This window comes from Streptopelia decaocto, assembly GCF_964273445.1.
Source record: "Streptopelia decaocto genome assembly, chromosome: 8".
NCBI classification, from domain to species: domain Eukaryota; kingdom Metazoa; phylum Chordata; class Aves; order Columbiformes; family Columbidae; genus Streptopelia; species Streptopelia decaocto.
This window is the reverse complement of record NC_138662.1, coordinates 13,345,208-13,369,736: the sequence shown is the minus strand read 5'-3', so window position 1 is coordinate 13,369,736 and position 24,529 is coordinate 13,345,208. Positions and strand designations below refer to the sequence as shown.

At 38.5% G+C, this 24,529-nt stretch overlaps 1 protein-coding gene across 1 annotated transcript in view; it reads right to left on the bottom strand.

Annotated features, from left to right (window-relative positions):
• Positions 1 to 2,340: 2,340 nt before the first annotated feature.
• The window catches only part of TAFA4 (TAFA chemokine like family member 4), a 75,930-nt gene continuing 53,741 nt past the window's right edge, over positions 2,341 to 24,529 (bottom strand). The window contains exons 4-6 of the mRNA XM_082060363.1: positions 15,616 to 15,771; positions 7,308 to 7,432; positions 2,341 to 4,164 (exon numbers count right to left, since the gene is read on the bottom strand). Of these exons, the coding sequence (XP_081916489.1) occupies positions 4,153 to 4,164; positions 7,308 to 7,432; positions 15,616 to 15,771 (293 nt within the window). The 3' untranslated portion in view covers positions 2,341 to 4,152. The remainder of the gene's footprint in view (positions 4,165 to 7,307; positions 7,433 to 15,615; positions 15,772 to 24,529) is intronic.

The window sequence follows — 24,529 nt, the reverse complement described above, 5'->3', positions numbered from 1 at the left end:
GCACATTCCAAATTCCAAGGTGAACAGATCCGTCCTGAGTCTGCCTAGGATTATTACCACAATGCATTGCTTTGGGACACTGCAGCAAAAAGCAGTCCTTTAAGTGACTTTTCTACAGTTTAGTGGCATTTATTTATCCTAAATAGTTAAAAGTTTGTTACAGGATCATCTGTATTTCAATAGCTATAGAAGCGTCTATCGTTATGACAGAAGTCTTAACTGTTCTCTTACCTCGGGATCTTCTCAGTCTGCAAGCAAATTGTTCGTCTTCCAAGACATTTTCTATTGTTGTGGGTTTGTTGTGAATTAACCCTTGAGAAAACTTACAGCAAATGTAAAAACCTTATGCACTCTCTTTAGGTGCAAATTCTAACACAAATCCTTGAAGACAACAGAGGTAAACGGGAAGTGGATTTAACAGAATTGTAGGATGCAAGAGAAACCTTGCAGGGATTTCTATTAAGATAATTTATTTTCTAGATAAAGAAAATTCCATTAATCTAGTTTAATCTATATCAAAGCATTTATTTTGATATCACAGATATTTCCTAACCTAATTGGAGAAGATAAGGATGATGGTGAGGAACTTGCTGAAGATTGAACAATGACACTTTCTGTTCAAAACAAGATAGGATGGAGTTTCTCACCAGTCAGACCTGGCAGTGTTCAACCATGGCCTTGCAAAGAGACACAAGCAAAAGCTCAGCACAGGGAACAGGCTGCATTTCAGGACCTCGGCCCAGGAGAGTCACAGTGGGTGACATTCCATAGCACAAACTTCAAGGCCACTCTCTGAGATATAATCAGTAAGAACGTAATCTATCAGCAAGGAGGCACGAGCTGAAAAAAACAAGCCTAGAACATCAGTGAAACTCTTACTGACTGTGAATTGCTGGCATGATGCAGTTAAGAAAAAGGTAAAAGCAATATAGCCTGTGGAAACTGGAGTATTTCCAGCAGAGACGGGGAAGTACTAGTGACACTCTAGAAAACCGGTGATGGCAGATGTCAAATAAAGTGCATAATTCTAGCAATCCTTGCTAAAAAAGAAAAAAAAAATCACCTAAATTTCAAGTGACGCAAAGAGGGCTACAAAGATAGGCAGAGAAAAAAAGGAGATGAAGAGGCCGTGGTTATTTTATGACTACTGAAATGTCACCTGGGCGAAGGAAAATACATCAGGCTCAACCTAATGAGGGGAGAAAAGAACACAGTTAAGAAGATATAGGTATAATCAGGACATAAATCAGTTCAGCATGGATATTAGAATAATATCTCATCAGAGGAGTGTCTGCAACAATCTTTTTTAGAAATTGTATGGCAAAACATTGCCACTTTAGGACAAAGAAGATTACTTTCTGAACCAGACTGTAGGTGACAGTGCCTGCCCAAACAAAAGCCTGGACATGATGACCCACAGGTTTTAGCCTCACAGAAGCCTAACTGTGGGATGCAAATTGAGGTTTCTAAGAGATTGCAAGTATGCTGCTTGTAAAAACAGCTCTTCTAGAACAAGTAGATAAACATGAACTAAGCCATTTATATAGAGAACACACCAAGAATCTGGGACACTGATCTCTTCTACTAACAGAGCTGCTGGCAAAGACTTTAATTTTGCTATCGCTCAGCAGAAGGGCAATGCTGGTGTCAGATGCCAGACAACAGCGTTAGAAGAAGCAGCAGTTCTCCGAAAAGAGACAGGCATATATTACAGCATTTGTGCAATGAGTCAGAAAAAGCTGTAAATCAACCCAAGATCCTCTGAAATGAAGCTGCTTTAGGAATATAAAATCTGTTATGGGCTGAGGATCTAGGAAGGCAAGTCATCCATTCGAGTTGTATTTCATAATTTCATGCTATCAAACTTATGTTGTAGTTTCCCCCTTCCTCACTGCTAGAGAAAGCACCTTCCAAGTGGCTAATGCAAGGTGTGTCATACACTGTAACCTTTCTGGGCAAGTAGATTATGTGTCTTGAACAGGTGAGACTTAATTAGACATAAGTAGTTTTAGGTCTGTTCTCAATTCCAGAACAAATCTAGTGTATGATCACTGGCAACTGACTTATTTTCTTAGTATTTATCTGCAAAAGAAGAGAAAAATAATAAAGCTTTTCTTTAGAACTCTTGTTTGTCCATTTGAAAGATCTCAGCAATGGGTTTTGCTATGTCTTTGCAAAGCACTTACCAAAATAAATAAATGCCAGTTATGGACCCACTTTGTCCAAATAGTAAATTAAAATGATCTTAAGTGATGATATTGTTGGATATATAGGCACAGAAACAACAGAAATAGTAAAGGTAATTTTAAAATTTAATCAGAAAATCAAAACAATGGAAAAATATTACGAAGGTAGAGCTCATTAGAGCAAGCAGAGTCTATTGACTGTTCAGCTGGCCAAGCATAGAGCAGAAAATCTCTCGTTTAGCTATCACTGAGTACAATGACCACTATGATCCCAGCTGTAATCAAATACATAACTGAAAGTGAACTAAACCAGAGAAACCAAAAAACACAATGCCAGATCTTTCCACCACTGACTTCAATGGAATGACCTGGCTGGATACTCCCACTCACTCCAGCAAATAAAAGCTAATAATAATTACTTTGAACAGCTTCACACTGCTGATGGTATTGTTCCCATAAACTAGAAAGCTTATGCACAATGACCTAAATTAGTAGAACATTCTTTTTTTTTGCTTTTCTATGTAAAAATTAGATATATATTATTATCCTCATATTTACATAAAGCACAACAATTAATTCAGTAGCTGAGTCAGCAGCTGTTCATCTGCATGATAGCCATCTGCATCGTTGCATTTTACTCTGTTCCAATGCATCTTAAGTCATAAAACGATGTAATGGGGAACAGACTTCACCTCCACTTACTGTTCAATATGTGAAGACTGATGACAAAAAACTGTAACAGGCAAATAAGAAAATAAGTATGAAATGCATCTACAATAATATGGAACAATTATCTGTCACAAAATGTAACCACTTGGAAATTCAGTCTGTCAAGGAACTGGACATTTAATTATTATAATCATTCTAAACAAGAACTAATTGAAAATGAAGATTCATTTTTATCTAGAATTTTGCTTATGAATTTTAAGTACGTTACCTATTAGGATATAACTAAAGCTATGAAAATCCAAACAAATTATCCTCCTTCCAGTAAGCCTTACTTATGCAGTACAAGCATGCTCTCTTTTTATTTTCTTTTTATTGAGGCATCTGAATGAATATTTCTAGCTAATGGCTAAATTCTTTTCCACATCTGGATTCAAAGAGGCAAGGAATATGTATACTTTGCTATTCCCCTAGAGAATGGATTTATTTTAGGACAAGAAAAACTATGTCTACTTTCAAATTTTCTCTCTTCCTCATGCTTTCCTGCCATAACTTACGAATGTAAAAGTTCAACTATCTAGAACTATCTAAGGAAACAAATTTAATTACACAGATATAACCAAAGTATGTCGTACAATAATTGCTACTAAGTTCCATCTTTTCACCTTCATACAACCTTAATAGTTACAGAATCACAGTTGAAAACACACTGAGACGTAATTTGCTAACACTGTCCTGTCAATTCACTTACCATTGGGTTCAGCTTTGTATTTTTATGTTGTACTGTATGTGAGAAGTACCCCAGACCAATCCATAGAATCATGGAATCGTTTAGATTGGAAAAGACCTTTGAGATCATCCATATCAGTTCTAACGCAAGCATTTTCTTTCCGTGACTCCTTAGGTTACATTCATGTTCTCAACTCATGTAAAACAATTTTATATATCTTAGAGTCATTAAGAAAGTCTTATCCTTGATGAACTGCAGAAGTTCGGGTGTGTTCTTCCAGGAATTTCTCCCAGGTGTCAGATCCTTGGGAATCCAAGTTTCATTTCAGGCAGAACCAAATCTCCTTGCGTTTTCTTATGAAATGAAAATGTACCATTCTGTGTAGCAAAATGCAGGTCCAGGAACTGCAGCCACAGTTGAAAGGTGAAGTGTTGTCCTTTTTGCTGACTAGTTTTGCAAGTTCAAAGAATTAAGTGAACAGCATCACCACAAGAAAGGGTCTCTGTGTAAAAGCCAAGCAACAGTTGCATATGCCATCATTCTGGTAGTGACCCACAGGTTTACCCTTTGCTACCGTGTTACCTATAAAAGAAGGGAAAAGTGTTAACTACACAGAATTGATAAAATAAGAATGATAGCACATGTTTTGTTGCTACAAAGGAATTGTACATGAGTAACATCATGAATTAACTTGCAGCAGCCATACTTAAATACCTTGAACAGAAAAAAAATTTATATGCAAATGTTAAGCACACTGCTTTTCAATAGTATAAGGGAGATTTGCAGATTTTTTAAATGGCCATTTACTATCAAATTTGACACCAACATCTCATGGAAATCTCCTTCTGCTTCATTTTGCTTAGCATCATTCTCAACACCAATGCCTACAGCACAAGTATACGACTTACATCCCAAAGGACCATTCATGCAAACTGCTACCCATTCCCAGCGGTCCGTCTTATGGGAGGGAACCAGGGATCAGACAGAACATGGTCTGCAAAGGGAATGAATTGCTCTTGCAGGAGAAGCTGCTCCTAGATAGCACTTCTCCCATGGGACACGCAGTCTCCTCCCCTTACATCCATATGCACCCTCAGCCAGGTGCTCCAGGGATGTATGTGCAACCCTTAATGTACACAGCGCACAAGCCCAGTGGGTCTGGCTATGCCATCGGGAGGGGTCATGTCAGATGTGCCACCCTGGAAATGGGTGAGAAGAGGCAGCCTGCAAGGAGGAAAGCTTTGTCAGCTCTGCTCTGTAGTGTCCAGCTGTGTTACAAAACTGAACAGACACTCAGCATAGAGAAGTTTTCATTTCCTTCCCTGAAGTAACTGATCATACAAGCTCTTCAGCTTTTCACATTCTAACTGTCCCGCTCAGCTACTAACTATTCATCTAAATACTGAGTAGCATCAGGAGTCTCCCGTGCTCTGTATACTTCAAATTACTCTAATATTTTCATAAAATGAAAAGATAGAGGACTTAAAATTACTCTAATATTTTCATAAAATGAAAAGATAAAGGACTTAAAATTGATTAGATTGCATTTTCTCTTTCAGTGTATAATTAACTTGTGGAAGACATTGTCCCAACTGTCACTGATCCCAGGTCTTAGAAAGCTTTAAAAATTGATTAGAAATTTAAACAGTAATGAGATCATCTTTGCTACATAACATAGAAAAAAATTTCAATATGAAATGGATCTCAACTCTCACATTTTAAATATAAGCCAACTATTAAATTTGAAGAATTTCATGTATGTGTACATTTTCTATAATTGTCCCCAAGGGTTTTGCTGTGTCTTTCTGATTTAAGTATCCCAGCACTGAGACACACAGGCTGCTGCATGGTTTGGACTACTGGTCTGACAGTTTACACAGTCCTCTTTGTGTTAAGTTTTAGTAATGCACTTCATACATATTTTGTTGATTGAGCTGAGTTTAGACAAATCTTTGGTCTATTTTTAAAATAACTTTTTAAAAAAGTTATATCATACTTTCCTTTTCCCTGTAAGAGGGGAAGTTTTCCTTCCATTCTATTTTCTTTCCAGTTCAATATTGCCTGTGCCACTATTTTTTTCTCAGAATCTGGAGTTACCATTACTCATTATATTTGAACAACAACTACATCTTGGTAGAGAGAGAAAACCACCTACAAGACAGGCAAAACACCTACAGAGGAAATACAGATGCCAGCACAGATTCTGTAGCACAGCTTTTGCTGTCCAGCATGTGAGCTTGGCAGCCAGGGCTTCCTTAAGGTATGGGAGAGAGAAAGAAGCCCTTCTGGGATGTCCACTCGTGCAGAGGGGCACAGTCATGGTCTGAGGCCACCCATTCCTCCCTACATGACTTTGGAGAATCCTAAACAACTCAGCTTGGATGGAAACATGCCTGCAGCTGGGGGCAATGAATGCCCCCGGCAAAACCTTGGACATACCACGTTCTTTCTTACTTGGAGCAATAACAAACTTCATGATTTCAGACTGATTCTCAAAAGGTACAATACTAAAAGCCAGCTACAGGAGTACAACAACTTGGCCCTCAGGCCTTCAGTCATCAACGTCAATATAAAGTTCTTTGTTCTGCCCTTCATCCCTCTAACATCTACTGAAGGCATCAGGGATATCTAACCCTAGCTTATTCTTTCCCATAAGGTCCTCTTGTTATAAATTGGCAGCTCTCTTCTGGCATGTCCAGAGATGAAGTTGTCTTATTCAATATCTAAAACTCCTTCTTTCATCAGTCTCACCATGCATTGTGATGCTACAACACTACCCTTTATCTACATGTGAGTAGTTAAAAGTCAGTGCCTGTGAAAAAATCTAAAGGCTGAGGGTAATCTATACCATTCAATAACTGACTGCCAGTTACCCATACTGACTCCGGAGTGTGCAGGCCAACGCTTTGGTGTAGTATCCGTCTTTGCTTATTAACTCAGACTGTAACCTAATCAACAACATCCATCCTCAACTAGAAGAGGCCGTAAAGGGAAAAGCTAAGCATTCCTTTTTCCTTGCTATTGCCTGCTAAAGACTCCTGTGTTATATTTAGATATGCAGTACACTGTGATTTGTTGAACTTCAATGAACTGAACTGATTTTTGATTGCTAAGCAGACAGAGGACATGGTATTTTCTCTCTGCTGACCATTAATTAAGAAATAGGACGGCATAGCAAAGTTTTTTTTAAACAAAACAGGCAGTTCAGAGGATGGCCTGTAATTAGAAACGATCTGAACCAGCCTCATTTCCAGAGGTGCTCAGTGTCCCACAGTTCTCACTGACATCAGTGCAGATTTTCAACGACTCCCAAGACAGGCTACCTCTTTCAAAAGCCAAAAGAGCTTTTTAGCAGCACAGGAATCTGACTTGAACTGACAGTGGTAAAGACCTTGAATCCATGCAGTCATTCTGCAAACTGACAAACTGATCCTGGAACATGATTATCCCTCTAGCACTGGTCACAACTGAGTAGTTCCTTTGCTCACTAAAGACTGAAGCAGAGCCTTCTGCAGTTTGACCCCAGCGCCCAATAACTTAACTAGGCTGTCAGTGAAGGGGCAGTTCTGACCCAGCATTTCCCTCTCTGAGAGCAATTGCATTAATCATCACTTTCAAAACCACTGAGGAGTCCGGTACTGGTGCTCACACCTACAGATGCAATGCAATAAGCAAGTGCTGTCAGCAGACTTCCACCTTTAAATATAGGCCATCTCTGTACTTGCCTTTGTGGTTTTGACTTTATTTCCACTGCTGCAAGACCAACCTGAATAGTCTGGCAGTACTTTACAGTCCTCTCCATCCAAACAGGGGTTCATATGACACCACCACTTCTGTAGGACAATGGACGCTAGAAAAAAAAAATAGGAAAGAGAAACAGAATATATGTATTTTTTTTTATCACTGTTGGTTTTAGTAGGCAGGTTGTCTGTACAATGTTCAGCTGTTTGATTTCAAAAGGTAGAACCAACAGTTCCTCTTTTAATAGCTGATCACACTGATTGTGTTTGAGCTAAAAATGTGACTAAAAAACTGCACTAGCACACAGAAGGGTAAATGTCACATGCAAATGATGAAGATGGGCAAGCATGGCCAGAGACTGACTCCAGCATTTGAACTGACCTCTGGAAGTGCCCTTCCATCTCCACTGACTACAAAGATGACTTGCCTCCTTCATTTACATGCGTCAGTCAAGTACCTGCTGTAGGGTGGAATGAAATAAGGCTTCTTGTTTAACCCAGCTATGCATATGCAAGACTGGATGAAGAAATGCCAGTTTCTCCCTTCACTGGGTGAGAAAATAGAACTGCACAGAGATGTAAGCATGTGAGTTCTGTCAGCAAACACTGCACATAAGAATGTGGAAGCCACTGGAAAGCATTAGATTGTTGACTAAAAATCTACTTGCAGTTTCATTGCCAGTTTTTCAGTTTGTTTTGGAAGACTAACGTAGCACACCTTAACTGCGTGAATTTATTAATTTTCTACCTTTAAGCCAATTTCCATTAATAAGACCATGCTTGTTATTTCTACAAATGTAGTCATGACTTTATAATACTACTGTTAACAACAGATATACTTCAGGAACAGGACTACTTGGAACAGGAGTGGTTCACGCAGTGCTTCGTTCCTGACCACTTGTGCCCATGCAACCTCCTGGTCACTGGGACCACATGGAACTGAAGATGGTGAAACTGGCCCATCATCTCCAGCAGTAACATCTTCCATTAAAACATGCACAGATGTGAATAGGAAACATTGCTGAGTCAATCTGTAACTTGAAGAAGATCCACAAGCTCTTTGTCAGACTGCATATTTCACCTTCTATTCATCTCTTGTTTAGACACATTCATAAAAAGTGACTCCTATCCTTCTGCTGACTGATTTCTATTCTGTGCAGATAACTCTCCTCAGAGTAACGGCAACACTTCAAAATACTTAATACAGATCTCTTTCCATTAGCTTCCAGCAAATCCCCAATTCTTTGCTGTAGCAATCCACTAATTCTTACATCCATTCTAAGTCCAATTTGTTTGTAGTTGTAATGTCCACTCTGTTGATCTGTATGTTCTAACTAGCTGTAGCTGTGTGTCAAACACATCCCTGAGATTATTCCATCAAAATTCTCCACCAGAGCCTTAGCCTCACCTTCATAGCTGGTGTTCTTTAACCATCATTGTCCCTGCAATTGTGTGACTCACTGGAGGAGTTTCCTCCTTTTTTCAGATTGAGGCACTCTTGGAGAGGTTTCAACAGGTGAGTTTCTAAGGAGCAAGAGTAACTGTGTCACTCTCATACACAACCACCCCCACAGAGGGAAAGGAGACTGCTTTGGTTTGACATTATCCAGCTGATTTGCTGGAAATCAACCAGAAACCCTGCCAGAAACTAATCTTCTGCTGACATCGCTCCCTAGATAACGTGACTCCATGGAAACAGTAGGTTCAGAGCATAAAGCCAAAAGGTGTCAGTACTTCACCTCATGTTGCCTCACACAATTCACCTTGTTGTGCCCCCAGTTGTGTTTGGCTACACATCATCTTCCAAACCAGTCTGGAACAAGTGAAGAAAGAAACTTCTCTCATTGTCTTTTTTTTCTGACAGCTGAACAATGTCAGTATGAAACACACAGCCTTAGTTTTCTTCCTCTTCCCACCTCTCCTGTCATGCTTCCTTTTCCTGTATTACAGCACCTGTTAGCAATCATCATTTTCTCCCTGTGAAGGTATTAAATGTGCTGCAATCCAGTAACTTTTCAATCTTCTGCCTGATAAGATGAGCTGATTGAACTTCTTCAGTTTTGCACCAGAATACATTTGTCTTTATTAATGCAGTTATTTCAAACAGGTTCAACTTCGTGTGAGTAGGACTGTGCCACGTGATTGCCTTGGGCTTGTCATTAATTATCCTTTGCCCCACCAGATGACGCCATATGTGTTTTTGTCAGGAGAGAATCTATATTTGCTTTTGGGTCACCGCTGAAAATGTTGCAGTGTCAGGTGCAGAGCTAAGCAGTCTCAAATCCCAGTAGGAATGTGCCATTGACTACCACTTCTTACTGGTGACTCTGGGGAGAGATGTGGTTTTGCGGTAGGCTGGGTAACTGACACTGAGCAGTGCCCACAAAGGCGTATGTTCAGAATTAAATAGCTTGCAAAAAATAAGACTTAAATCCTCAAATGTATTTAGTAACCAAATATTTAGCTGAATGAATTATACATTATCTTCCAAGGTAACTTGGAATACCTAGGCTTACCCGTATTACACCCAGAAACTATCTGTATTAGTCCTAAAAAACTCCTCAGCAAGTGAGAACAGTTGTGTCTGGCAAGTCTCTTTTCAGAAAGCCACATAAACTTTTGTGATCTGCACTCCAGGAATTCCTTGTTAATTGGATACCATATCAGCTTCTCAGTTACTCACACAGGATTGAGATCAGCATCACTTGTCCCTAAGTATCTGCCATGCTGCCTACACACTCAAAATTGGCACAATACTAGTGCTCTTCTAGAATAGCCCAAGCATTCTGCAATACATTTTGAATTACAACTGAGCAGAGATCTATTAACCAGCTGGGCAGGACTCTAAACTACCCAGGGTCGCAATTAAAAAAAAAAACAAAGCAAAACAAAAATTTTAATCTCAGTTGATATTGGTTAGCACCTTCTTTAGTTAACACTTAGTTATAAAGGACCTCCCCACCCTGTTGTGCACCAAAAGGAGAACTGTGATGCAGCTCTGCCTCAGCAGTAACAACGTCAGTATTTCACACATTATTGACCAATAGCTTTTTTTTTTTTTTTTAAAGTATTTCTGTGTATTCTACTTGAACAAGCACATTCATACCGCCTTTGGTCTGGACAAATACGAACATCTTTACCACTCGGCTGGATTAAGCTTTCTTCCATATAAATTTTCAGTACACTACTCATTCTACTGTATATTTCCTTTTATCCTTTGAATACTGACACAGCATTAGCATGCTTTTGAATTCTTGAGTATTCCGAAATCCATTAAAAAACAGTGGGAGGGAAATCTTCTCAACTATTTCTTCTTTTATCTATTTCTCATGTATTGATTTTTTGTTTTCTTGTTTCTACACGCTCTCTTCCCTTCAGTCTGTAACCCAGATGGGCTTTCAGCCAAAATTGTCTTTTTTCTTCACTGCGGCTCTTTGGCCCTACAGAAAATTCTCAAACAATTCTTTAGTCCCATTCACTTTTTTTCTAATCTGAGTGTTGCCTCCTCGCAAATTCTAGGACTAATAGAACTGCCTGGATGGAAGATGATTTGGCTAGTGATGCTTTACTTAGAGGCATTTAATGCACTTCGCTAAGATAGCTACTATACAGAAAACAAAATAAAACAAAACAAAACACATTATTAATGTTTTATCTTCTTGGCAGTAGCTGTTAGACAATCTGGAGGTAATTACTCAAGGATGTTTATGTCCATAAAGAAAATGGGTATAAACAAAATCTCATGACTACTTTAAATGTAATTTAGTCATTGACAGAAGAACCTTTGCTAGGCAAAATTTTCTATAGCTGCAATCAAACAGTATAGCTACAACTCTGTCTAGAGTGTGCAGGGTGTGTGGGATGTCTTCTTTGCATATTTAAATATTTTCTTTCATATACTCTGCTTTTTTCTGATTTTAGTGGCTCAATTTGTCTACAGCAACATTTCTCAAAGTATCAGATGGGCCTGTGCTTGGAGGCTCAAATAACTCCCAGGAAAATTAGTTGTGTGTGTGTACAGAAGAGCTAGTCTTGCTTTTTTTGTTTGCAAATGCTTGTCAATAGCTTTAACAACTAAGTTCAAACACACAAATGACAGAGTTTATTGTTGGATGCATCCAAAATGTAATTAAGTATGTGTTATCATGGGCAAAGGATAAAAAATATCCTGACCCAAAGAGTTCTTGCCCTGTGCTCTCATCTAGGCTATGACAAGTGATTTTACTATGCTTGTAAAAATGTTAGGAACATCTCTGTCTACAGCAAACATTGATTTTCACCTTCATATTCTTCTTTTTAAATGAAGTATTATACTTTGACTTCTACTACCACTATTCAGAGCTTTCAAGATGAAAGACACTGTAGAAAAGCAAAGTACTCTATCTCTGTCAGTGAGGCCCCACAACACATGAAGTATTGCTGCACAACATGAAAAACTACTAATTTGCAGCAATCAAGGCACTTAAGACTTTCATTTTTATATTTGCAAAGTTCAACTAGCTTTTACTTCCCTTTCTGCACCACTTCAGCGTCTTTTCTTTGGAACTCACCTGGATATCTATAATTTCTTCTGTAACACCCAAGTACCTGGTTTTCTCCTTAGCACATGAGAAAAGATGTCATTTCTATGTGTGAGTGTATGTCTGAATGTAATTATGCAAACCTCCATTCTGACTTGGCTCTAACAGGGCCCCTCCTGAAATGTTGGTAGCTGTGAATATTGGTACATGTATTCACTACTTATTTGAGCAGGGCTTAGCCTTAACATATACTGCTACTTCAATAAACTGCTGCTTTAAACCTGATCTTGTGTAAAATTCTTTAGCATCTGTCAACCCATTTCAAAATGTAAATATCCAGCTGGTCTGTGTATCCTAAAAAACATTATGATGGGCTTTATAAACCTATTTCATGGCCTATATATACAAAAGGGCACAATACCCAGCAGTCATCAACAAGGAGCTCTGATGAACTAGGTTCTACCCCCACTCAAATTAACAAACAAGCTGTCACTGAAACCCCGTGGGATCTAGGTCAGACAACCCATATGCTGCAAGACTGTTAAAACTACAGAAAAATACCCAACTAAATTAAAAACCTGTAAAATACTAAAACCAGATGTATAAATATCGAATGAGAAAAGCTTATTTTAATTTTATTACAACTTACTTGAAAAAAAAAATCAAAATAAGTTATAGCAGAAAGCTGCTCAAATGACAAGTCTGAGTCGAGAACAGAATGGGAAGTACAGTTTGTCTGGACTTTGCTAAAGCCCCAGACCTTTGCAGTCTTCCATATTCTGTGAGAATCTATTTCTTGCACCAGTCTTGATATCTCATGGAGCATCTAAAGTCTATGACCAGTGATATGCTTGCCTGGCCTAAAGGAAACCTCAAATCAACTCATTGCTTCCTGGTTTGTTAACACTAAAAGAGAAATCAGACCTTCATTTAAAAATAGCAAGCAGAAGAAAATTTTTGTAAAATCATCATGCAGATCTTGACAAAATTAAATGTAATTACTTAATTATATAACCATCCATTTTTTTGGTCACGAAAGGAAAACATAATTACATTCTAATAGTTTTATAAAGGCTACTACTCTGCATAGAACATGAAAAACAATCCCATGTACTCTGCTCCAATAGTCATTTTGGTGCTGCTCAAGAACAGGTGAAGGATGCAAACCCTAAAATAATCACAGGCAATGTCAACATAAGAGAGATTGACTTCATCTTATTTACCATTGTTTTCCATCATGACTTGCACAGAATTGTTTTCCTTCTAAGTGCGCATAGAAGGCTAAAATCCTAACAGAACATATTTTCTAAATCCAAATAGAACATACTTAAACATATTTGCTATCAAAATACTAAACAGTAAGCTAATTTTACCAAGAATTCCAATATGTAAAAGCATCTCCCTGTGTATGACAAAAGATTACGTAGTCTGACACAACAGGTGAGTGGTACTTTATGGACACATGCTCATGAATGTGAACCACTTTGTTTTCTTACTTAGTCCAAACACAGTTTGTCACATAAGTAATTTGAGGGTGATCTGTCTCTGGAACAGGATCCCCAGGGAAGTGGTTGTAGCACCAAGCCTGTCAACATTCAAGGGGCATCTGGACAACGCTCTTAGTCATATAATTTAGTTTACGTAGTCCTGGAAGGAGCAGGGATTTGGATTTGATTATTCTATGATTCAAGGTAGGAACTACAGGTACCAACCTACATGTCATGGATGATCAACAGCACAGAGACAACTGATGCCCTAGTGTAAATGATAACTACTACTGGATAAGGTTTGAAGTTCAAAGAAAATACTTAAAAAGATTACTACAAGCCAATTTTTCTATAATTCCTTTTCTTTGGGTTAGAAAGGTAACTCTGTGCTTTGGGCAAGTCCTTCACTTTAAGCTCAGGGCAAAACATAGGCAAATTAAACAGCCCTGCATTCAGTAAATAGGTACTGGAAAAGAAAATGAAATATCTGTCTCAGACTGAAATAAGCAAATTCAAGATGCAAACTGTTTCTGGCTTCCACAGTGTAGAAGCCTGCTTGAAGATATGTGTAGAGTAGGAGAAAACACATCTAATCCTGAGGCTAGGGACAGATAGTTACAGTTTCCGTGCTACAGCAACTGAATGACTATGACTGTAGTCCCAGATGCTTGCAAAAATAAGCAAAGCAAGCTAAAGCATTACCCTAAGGGGTGAGGGGGAATATCAAAGGCTTCCACTTTAGAAACCTAAATCTTACATTCATAGTATTTTGTTGCATTTAATGTCAACTATACTTGAAAAAAAAACAGCTACTAAATTCTTTCAGCAACTATTTGCATTGACTGAACTAAGCTTCTATGGTATCATACGTTTATATCTTTCTCTCACAGAATAAGTGTCACCTTTGCAGTCTTTAAGCAAGTTTAAAATAACACCTAACTTTTATTACCTGTTCTATGCAAAAGCATTTCTGTTGTTTGACATGTCACCTAAAGATACACAAGACACTTCTGATTTGACAATAAAACTACTTAACGAATTGCACAACATAGTTTGGGGTTTTTTTCATGCTTATTATTTTCATTCCTTGTAATTCAGGAACGAAATCATTGTTAAATAAGATGTTCTCAGAATAGATAATAGGTTTAAAAAAAAATCAGACATGAGTTTTATGTTTAAAATCAAATATCTCTGAATGGTAAATTCAAAATTTGATTTTGAAGCTCTTGTTTCATATTAAACTTGTAATGGTTGCAATTTTGTGAGAAAAAGAATGAAAACAGAAGGCTCTTGCTTATTAATTAATGTAATGAGGGATCTGGTAACTTCTAGACTTTTTCTTAAAACAAGCAAGCAAACCAAAAAACCCAACTTGTTTAAATTAACAACAAGAGCAGCAGCCTCTCCAGGGAATAGACTGCTCAGGGAAGAGGTTGCTGGTCTCAAAGGAAGACGGGAAAGCCAGAGTTTCTTAACTGCTGGTAAGACAGAGAGAAAAATGGTGGGGGTGAGGTGCAGAGTGAACCTCAGGGAAGCAAGTCTTATACAGCCTCAGAATGTCTGGTTAATTTACTTACTTCAATTTCAAATGAATTATACTGCTAAAAGCATAGTGATGGCAATGTTGAGCTCTGTGAGGATTTCAACATCTACCCAGGAAGGTGATGGACTAAGGCAATTGTACCATGTTTTTCCTTCATCAGATAGGTGATGTAGCTCAGACCCTGTGTCCTGTGCAGCTTATTCTGCTCTCCCAACTCTGATGTACTTGGGGTTACAAAACACAAAACTGAATAGACACAGGGCACCATTATAGTACTGATGTTCAGCATAAGAGACCACTAGGCACATAAACCAGTGAAACATTCATCTAGAGAACAACTCTCAAAATCAGATATCCCAGCACTATCTGCATGCGAAGTTCTAGGGCTGCATTTATTATCTAGTGACTTCTTACTCAAGTTTAAAGACAACTGGAAGGGTTAATACCATAAATTTTAATTTCTTGGCTTATGCTGTTTTCAGAATAATTTTAAAGGAGAATTCTTGTGTGAAAAAATTAAGAAGTTTTGTTGGCACAGACACGAAATGGACGAGTACATATATTAAGAGGATTAATTACACCTAGATTTATGCACAGACTCATTATCATCAGTGCACAGAGATGTTTCCAAAATTAACAAAAGGAAGGATTACGCTTTTGAGGCAGTGGGAAGTCAAACAATCAAGGAGACTAAACTTCTCAAACAATCTTAATGAACCATGAGTGAGCAGGAGATTGCTTACCTTCCACGCATGAGGGCTGAGCCCTTGTCGTACCAGCCACCTGCCCTGGGAAACAGGAGCACTTGACTGTTTGTGATCGTTCTTCAATCCGGTTCTTATTGCAGCAACGATGCACTGCCACAACTTCACATGTCCCTTGTTTGACTTGGTGCTGGCCTAATAATTGCAGAGATAAGCAGCGGAGAGCAAAACAAAATGTCAGTGCATAAAGAAAAAGCCAGTTCATACAGTCCTACAAGATACTGAATATCTCAAATGTTAGTTTAAATCCCAGGAAGATGAAGGGGCAAATGATCTTGTAGGATCTGACTTATTCACCAAGTTTGTTCTATTCTTACTAATAAAGATTAGTTCAACAAGTCAATTTTTCAATTTATCTTTCCTGGCTTTTTATATAGGGAGAAAGGGAGATTGGAGTAGTCAATTAGATGGATTAAGAAGACATGCAGTGACAGAGCACACTCCTCCTTCCTTTGGCTTCCTGTCTTGCATTAGATTTTACATTTAATTCTTTTCCTTCATAAACGGACAGGATAATATTTAATGCAAGAGAAACTTATTTTAACTAGTAGGGAAACTTTCTAACATAAAAACATGTAAGCACTGCTTGCTATACCTATCACTGCAGGTATTCTAAGAAAAAATAGGCTGAAAAGCTGTCTTTGTGAAGTTTTGTCAAAAGAACCCCAAAATCAAATCAAACCACCTAGATTTCTTGAGTTCCTTACCAGTCCATTTTGAAGAAACTTGTGATAAAAATTACATCCTATTGCTTTCTTCTCAAGTTCCTTTCCTCACAATTCACTGTCCCGTTTATCTGCGTTTATTTTGCCCTTCCTCTCCTTCCCTCACTCCTGCCTTCACACCTTAGTTCCACTGCTCCTTGCACCTGATCATTTTCTTCCATTGCCAAACTTATTCTCTGTGCTGCCTAAAACCCTTTCTCAGCAACCTCGCTTCACAAAACCCCTCTCCTGTTTGCATAAATCATTTCTGCATCCTCACTTGCCTGAATAGCCTTCAAGTGTTTCATCTTGCATTTGTCTCATCTTATTTAGAGTAGAGCCTTGGATGGCTCTTATCTATGTTTGTAAAGCACCTTGTAAATTAACAGCACTACAGAACAGGGTGGGTGTTTTTAATAAGTGAGCTAGACAAAGAAACAACGCTGAGAATAATAAAAATATTCACCATCAAAGCAGAACAGCTCCTTCTATGACAGTAGAACACAGTACAGATATTGGCCTATATGTGGGTAATATCAAAAGGTACAACTGACTAAAGAAGGGAAAGCGAAAGGGAGATCACTCATCAGAAACAGACAACCCCCAAGATTCTCCTGTTTTATGCTCACTTAATGGTTGCCCTGTTTTGTCTGGGATCTTTTGGGGGTTGTTTGGTTTTGTTGTTGTCGTTGAGGGGGTGGTGGGGGTTTTTCGTGTTTGTTTGTTTGTTTTCTGTGTGTTTGCTTGTTTTCTCCCAGTATCTATTACTAATATCAGACACGGGATTTTGAAAGAGAGAACATCTTGGTCTGATGCAATATAGCCAGGCTTAACATCCTTATAGATTAAAACATACTGAGCGATTAAGATCACTGTACTTTTTGGCAGAAATATTTATGAGTTAATTAAGTGGGAAAACTTAACCTTCAAAAGAGTTAACAATGCAACCTAGGCTTTTAAGTGGATTCAAAAAAATGAGAGTATTCAAATATATGTGTATATATATATATATAACTTTTCAAAAGGTTGTATTGGCAATGTTCTTTTCCTCTGTGTGATTTGGTTTCATGAGTATTTCAAGCACAGCTAAAGGGCTGCCTGACTTTTGTTGCCAAATTTTTACTCACAACAGCCTCAATGGACAAAAAATTATGTATATGCAATCTTGGAAAGGAATTTTAGTCTTCTATTTGTGCACTCAACATGTAAAGAGAAATTAAATACAGAGAGATGGTTTGGGGTTTTTTTTCTGATGAAAAGGCTACACTCTACTTTTAAGCAAAATATGCTACAGCATAAAAATGCATAATGTATTTTAAAGAAAGCTGGAAAAATGTTCAAGACAGCATAAAAGTATCTTACATAGCTTCTGTAATAAGTTTATTGACAGATTGTGAATTTTCATGCGAGTACCTAACACCCATATCATAATAAACATGAAAAAATGAAAAGAGCTACCAACTTGTATGCCAGTAGCTTCTCTGTTAGTCAATATGGAAAATAAATATATAGATAAATGAAATTGGCCATGCCACTTCATTTGAAAGTATTTTTCTATACCTCCCATGACAATGTTTGGGGATAATAAGCAGGTGGCCAGGGGTTCTGACAGAAAAGATTTTGCAAAATGAGGTTGTTAAATTAAGAGAGTATATTGATTTATTAGATCTACAGCCCAAGTCAAAACTCTCTGAGTAAACAGGGAAATTTTCCATTGGTTTCCTACAGTGCTTACAGTGGTGGTCCTGCATTCGCTGGAGTCAACAACATTCAGGAGAACCAGGTCACAGTCTGCACTGTCTCCTGAGAAAGAGATTTTATAAGGAAGGGACAAAAAAACAAAAATTTGGATCCGCTCAGGCCACATACTTGAGTTTGGTGTGTATCTTATATGAAAGACCAAGCAGCAAGGTCTTCTTTTTAATTAAAGTCATTATTCACCAGACATCAGATGCCAAGATAAGAGTAGAAGCCATTTTTTCAGAAGGTGCATCATAAGGATGGACTAGATCCAGCTCCAACAATCAATATGTAGCTGAAAGAATGTCTATTTTCCAGCTCAAATCCTGTTTCCTTTAGGTGAACAGTCCTGTTAAGTCAATACCAAAATAAATCAAACAGGTTGGCCCTGAGCATGCAGCCCAAAAAACCTGGGGTGACTTTCAATTATCTTGTTTGAATTCTAAAGCAGTGACACTGCTCGCCTGAAGTACCAGGAGTCAACAGGCACACAGATGTTTGCAGAAGGCAAAATTAAGTCACCTCTTGAATGCATCCTCTGATTTAGTAGCTGTTTTACTGTACGCTTATTCATGCTCCACAGCTACAGAGGCAAGTAAGAGGAGATGCCCCCTGTCTGTCTGCTGATAGGGGTAGGACACTAAGGCTGGAAAGTGTTGCTGCCATGTGAAGGCAGACAGCGCTCTCCTTCCGTCCCTCATGCGCAGCTCTTACCGAGTTGAACAGTGAGAGGTACTAAAAAGCCAGAGCCATCTGCATGCATCATTTGCATTAATTGGATTGCCCTTGTAATAGTCTTTCTCCTCCTGTGTAGTCATATCTATATTTCCTCCTGCTTGTTCACGCACATCTTAACACTTTTTATTCTGTTGAACACCATACGCATTTCTTCTTAATATTCAGACACATCTGTGAACAGGTGCTGAATAAATGTTAAGTGTTAACACGCTCGCTTTCCATCCCATTTTTGTCAGTGTTCAGCAATCTAGAGGACAAGCACTCAGTTTGCAGAGTGGCTTTCAGATTTAAGGAAACTCACAGAATATCTCAAAAACTAACCATCAACTCAGTCTCTCCCTAGATCTACTGAAACCTGTTGTATCTACATTCAGGGGCTCAAAAGCAGCAAAAATAAAGAATATAACAATACTTTTCTGCACATTTTAATCTCCATCTTGCACTAGATAAACCTTCATCTCAAGTTTAAAGTACATTTAAGGTACAGCTGAAAGCATAATGATAGAAAAACCTCACTAACAGCCTCAAAATATTTTATAATCAAGAGATTCTCAGGAAGCCAAGCCATTAGAAGAGCAGGGACTGAAGAATTTCTAAGGCGTGAGGATCACAGTAAGTGAATTCTATGTCAGACACATCAGGAGATCCATTTCAGGGAGAAATGCAATGAGAGAGAGGGAGAAAGCCAGGCTCTGGAGAGCAAAGCCCCTTTGGGCTCACTTCTAAAAAGCCCATAAATTCATATCTCTTCACCTGTGAGCCTATTCAGATCTGCAACCTAAGGGCTGTCAATATTTGCAGTTAAAATTCAGTTACATCTTCACATTTAAATAAGAAAACTCTCCAAGGACAGATACATTTTATCAGCAACAGTACCAGGGAAAGGCTCCTGTGGCAGAACACCTCCCGCATGCTGAAGAGGGGACGTCTGCCAGCCCAGCACTGTGGGGGACAGAGGATGAATGTTGAAAAGACGGGGCTCTGTGCTACCTCTGATCAGGAGTCTGGCATTTGTGTTGCTCTCCAGATTCCAATTTCTTTACAACTTAGCTTTCCTGGAAATACTAATGCTATTCAAGTTCACTAAGGACACTTTCCCTGTCTCTCCATACAGGGTACAGACCTACAAGGATAGGGCTCGCTAATGGAAACAACCTCCAGGACCTACCCTGCTACAAATTTTGCTGCCTTTCGTAATGAGACACTTACAGGTAATAACAACCTTCAGGTGCCCACCGCCAGAATGTCTCCTAATGGCCTCATGGACTGGTTACATGAAGGGTCTGTGACCATTCCTTTGTTACCTGTGGGCTTTCCAGCCCAGAAGATGGTAGAGTGTGTGGAGCTGTTAGGCAGCCCTTACAGTTTTCAGAGAAGGCAGTCATCATTTCTGAAGAACAAGTACAAACTAGAAAGTTATTAGGTTTGCACATTACAAGCCAGCACAAGTGTTGTGAGTAGAGTTGACTGAACTGTTTATTCTCAATTTAATACATTTTTTTCAACTAACATATTTGACAAGACCTTATTTTCACTTTCTTCATAGAAGTCAGGGGGCAGATATGCAATTAATGCTTCTAAAACTCTTTGAAATTCTCAAATGAAAAGAGAGAAATACAATTATTGTTCATAAAATATCAAACATCATAGTGATGTGCTTCAAAACTACAAGGAAAATATCAAAGAAAGAAGTCGGCGTTCAGAAAGTTGTTAGCCAATTCTGTTCACATCCATTTCATCTCTGTGACTAATTCTAATCACTTCCAAGGAGTACTCTTTCAATGCAGTATACATGCAGGCAGCACGCCTTTATCAGAAATCCTGAATAACCTTCTCTTTTTCTAATGTCTTAGCTAAGAAACATATGGAAAAGACACATTTAAGAGGAGTTTCTATCTCTGATTCACAAGCTGCCCTCTTTGATGAAGAAAGCAACTAGTACTGCAGAAAACAGCACAACTAGACAGTAGGACAATGTGACCCCAGCTCAGCACATTCTTTAGTAAGCCTCAAAACCAGCAAGCTTGGCCTGAACTAAATCAACTGCATCATTTATTCAAAAGGTAAGAGGATGACTGTCAACAGAGAGATGAATAGTTATGGAACCTAATGTTGCAGACAAGAGAAACAAGTTTAGAAGTCAGCACGGATGCTGTTTGGAAGAGGAAAGCACTATGAAAAGCTTGGTGCCACTTCATCATCTGTTCCACCTTCACCTCACATTGGCTTTTGCTTACAAATATATGAACACACAGAAGCACACACCAAGAGGCAAATATTCATAGAAAAATACATATATTAAAGGAAACAACATTTGTTATTTTTCACATTTTTTATCAAACATATTTATGAGAACATCTCCAGCTCATGGGGTGTTTTCTGGGGGGAAAGGGAAGAAAGGTGATTTCTAAAGATGACAGCTTTTTTCAAGAGAAGAAGCTAAAAGTCACTTCGAATGTAAAATTAGCACACTAGTTTCTAGGCTGAAAATTTCACGAGAGCTTTTCTCTACTACCATTCCATCACCCAATGGGTTTTTTCATAATAATTTCAGATTCATGTCAAAAGGTCTTGACGTAGATGCTCTCCTTCCTGAAGGATCTACAATATTTATATATATATAGTCTCATAAATTGTCTCTGCATACACAAATCAGTCCAGTTTCACCTTTTCATTTGTTGGCAGTAGGGGACTGTTCAGACATAGAACTGCCACAAAAGGCAACTTCAAAATAGACAAAATATAGCTTCCCATAATCACCTGCCCATGATAACAGGCAAAGTAAGATGGAGCACGCACACAAAAAAGGGAGCAAGGAATCCAGTTTTCGGTCCATTACTCTCACATTCCTCAAATACATAGTGGTTTTGTGATTACTAGAGCTAACATCAGTAACAAAGCTGGAACACAAAAACATAGTGATCACTCAGATGAAGGAACTGATGTTGCTTCTCACAAAATGTGCAGGTTTCCAACCAAAGAGTTTGTCACGACCCATAAAATTACAGCCTTGGTTTCAGTCACGACATCTGAGCTTCATCAGTTGGGGAAGGCAGTAGTATGGCATGTGCAAAAATCATAATCAACATTTTAACTGGATAACCAAGGAACCAGCACTGAACCACTTTAACTTGTTTGGGGTATGAAGTGACACTCGAAGAAAACAACAGCTCTCAAAACAAGCAAGTACTTAGGGGTACAGTAAATCTAGATGTGTGTTTGAAAAAAAAAAAAAAGGTGAGTGACCTCAAATCCTGAAAATGAGACCCAAAAAGTTAATGAAATCAAAAGCATAACCTTTCAGTGCAGGTAGAAGAACATGCTGACACAGCTGGAGTGAATCATGTAATACAGTGAATTCTTTGGCCAGTGTCATAGGTCACATCCATATGGACATTAAAGTTCCCAGAAATAAGTAGCATAGGTGACCTTAGATCAGATACGAGCACCGAGGAAAGAAGCATTAAATTTGAGTGGTCGATAAATCAAAACAGCCAAGACAATAGTAAGTGCTGTAAATGGGGGAGGTAGGATGGAAAAGTTGCTGCAAATGAAAAGGTGGATGAAGAGTGACCTGGAAGCAAAAACAAATTAAAACCTGAGCCTCCCAACCTGCTGAGGTGCTACACTGAAGTTAATCAATAAGGACTGCCTTTCTGCCAAGCAGTAATATTCATCCTGGTTCAAGCACACACATCAGTTGTACAGATGAAATCTAAAAGCATAAAACTTCATAAAGTACCTTGGAGTAAAGTAATGCTAATCATTTCCTGGGGAAAACGTTCTACTGTGTGGCTATTTCAGGTGAGGCAGAGAAGAAAATACAACGGAGAGATTCAGTTTTCCATCATATCGTGTAGGAAATGAGCAGCATTGTGCTCTGTAATATAGAAGTATTTCCCACATGCCCCATTAACATTCACTCTCACTATTACATGCAGGCCACTCTTTTCCTCTCATTTGTTCTTTCCTTCACAAATTTATCATAACAGAAAGGGAAAAAGAATGAAACTAGTTCCCTAGAGAGATTTCTGCTTGCCTGGAGAAAGCAGGTACACACACATCTGTATAGGTCAGGCTTCGGGTTATTCACCAGTTTGTAAGAAAAATTAAATTTTCTGCCCCAATCGTGAGGGCCGATGACCTCTAAAAACAAGGTCACTCTTGCCATAGGGAAGTAAAAGTATCACATCTGGGACTGCAAACTGGGAAGGATCATCCCATCCACATTCATAACTAGCTCGTCATCGATGGCAGCACCAAAACATCACCAGTGCAGCCCTGGCAATCACCGGAGCCCAGGTAAGCCCAGGTAAACTCACTGTCCCCAGCATCCCGCTGCCGTTTGCAGCTGCTCACCATTCCCAAATTCAGTACTGTACTCGTACAATTTATTACTTCTCATTCCTGGCATGCCAGAAGTGCCTTTAATAGTTATCCTAAACTTTAGGAAAGAAAAACTTGTGTCCTTCCAAGCATTCCTTCATCACCCAAAATATCAAATGACTATTTGGGGCTTAGCTGTGTAAAACAAATGTTTAAAATCTAGGTATTTTTAACGCAGTTCAAGGTCATTCATCAGACAAGTATGAAATTTATTTAGAGGATATGGAAGAGCAATTGTCAGCTTAGTCATCAGGCTCTACAGCTTAAGCAAATAGCAGTTGCCAAAAAACAAAGTAGAAGTCTGGAAAATAAGCATTTTCTTAATTTCAAGTGAAAACTGAATCTTTATTCTCATGTCTGAGTATAATGGGTATACCTGAGGAGAGCAACTAAGGGAACTTGTAGTCTGCTCCATTTCAATATTCATAAAAGCTCAAATTTACAAGGTACAAAGAACTTCTGTTTCTCTGGTTATTTTTAAAATGCAAAGATGTCTTTCCCTCCTTTAATGAAATTACTTTTATGGGACTCTGAAGTAATAGGACTGTGCCTGAATTTAGCAGCTAAAGGTAGGCAAATGGATAATTATTCATTAGTGAACCCTCAATTTGAGAATCTGCTCAAAAAATGTCCAGACATAACTGTTGTTATTAACCAGCATAGTTTACAACAGCTTTTCTATTTGTCCCTGTCTGACAGTCTGACTTTGGTAGTGAATCTCCATTAATTGCTCTGTGTTTATTAAGATCATGCAGCAATATTTGTTGCTGCTAGAAGAACTGTCTTTTGGGGGGAAAAAAAAAAAAAAAAAAACAGAGGATAAAACTGAATTTGAACGATACATTTCATTGCTGAATTGAGATGAAATTTTCATGCGATAGGCAAATCAGGCAAATGGAATTTTGAGGAACGCTACAAGCAATCAGGTCAGTTAATGCACTGGGCACCGGGCCATCAGCTCCTCAGCTGGTCTTTAATCTCTGGAAAGGCCCCTATGTCTTGATCACCGCCGATTAATTATTTTCAGTTTGCCTCATTTTATATCAGGTTTTATGTAGCTGTAATGGTTATCTTGAGTTTATTTCGGTGGAATGGACAAAGAAAGCATCACAGCAGTCCAAGTGTAAGATCCAGCTGCCAGTTAAGCAATAACAGGTCATAAAACTAAATTGCACAAATGCATTTTTAATTCTGAGTGGCATTAGGACTTCTAAATGGTTTCAGCATGTGCAGACTGTATCCAGCCTGGCTGAATAGCTAATTGAACTTAAGGTATTTTAACTATTATAGCTGTAATCGCAAAGCATAAGTCTCTTTTCCAGAAT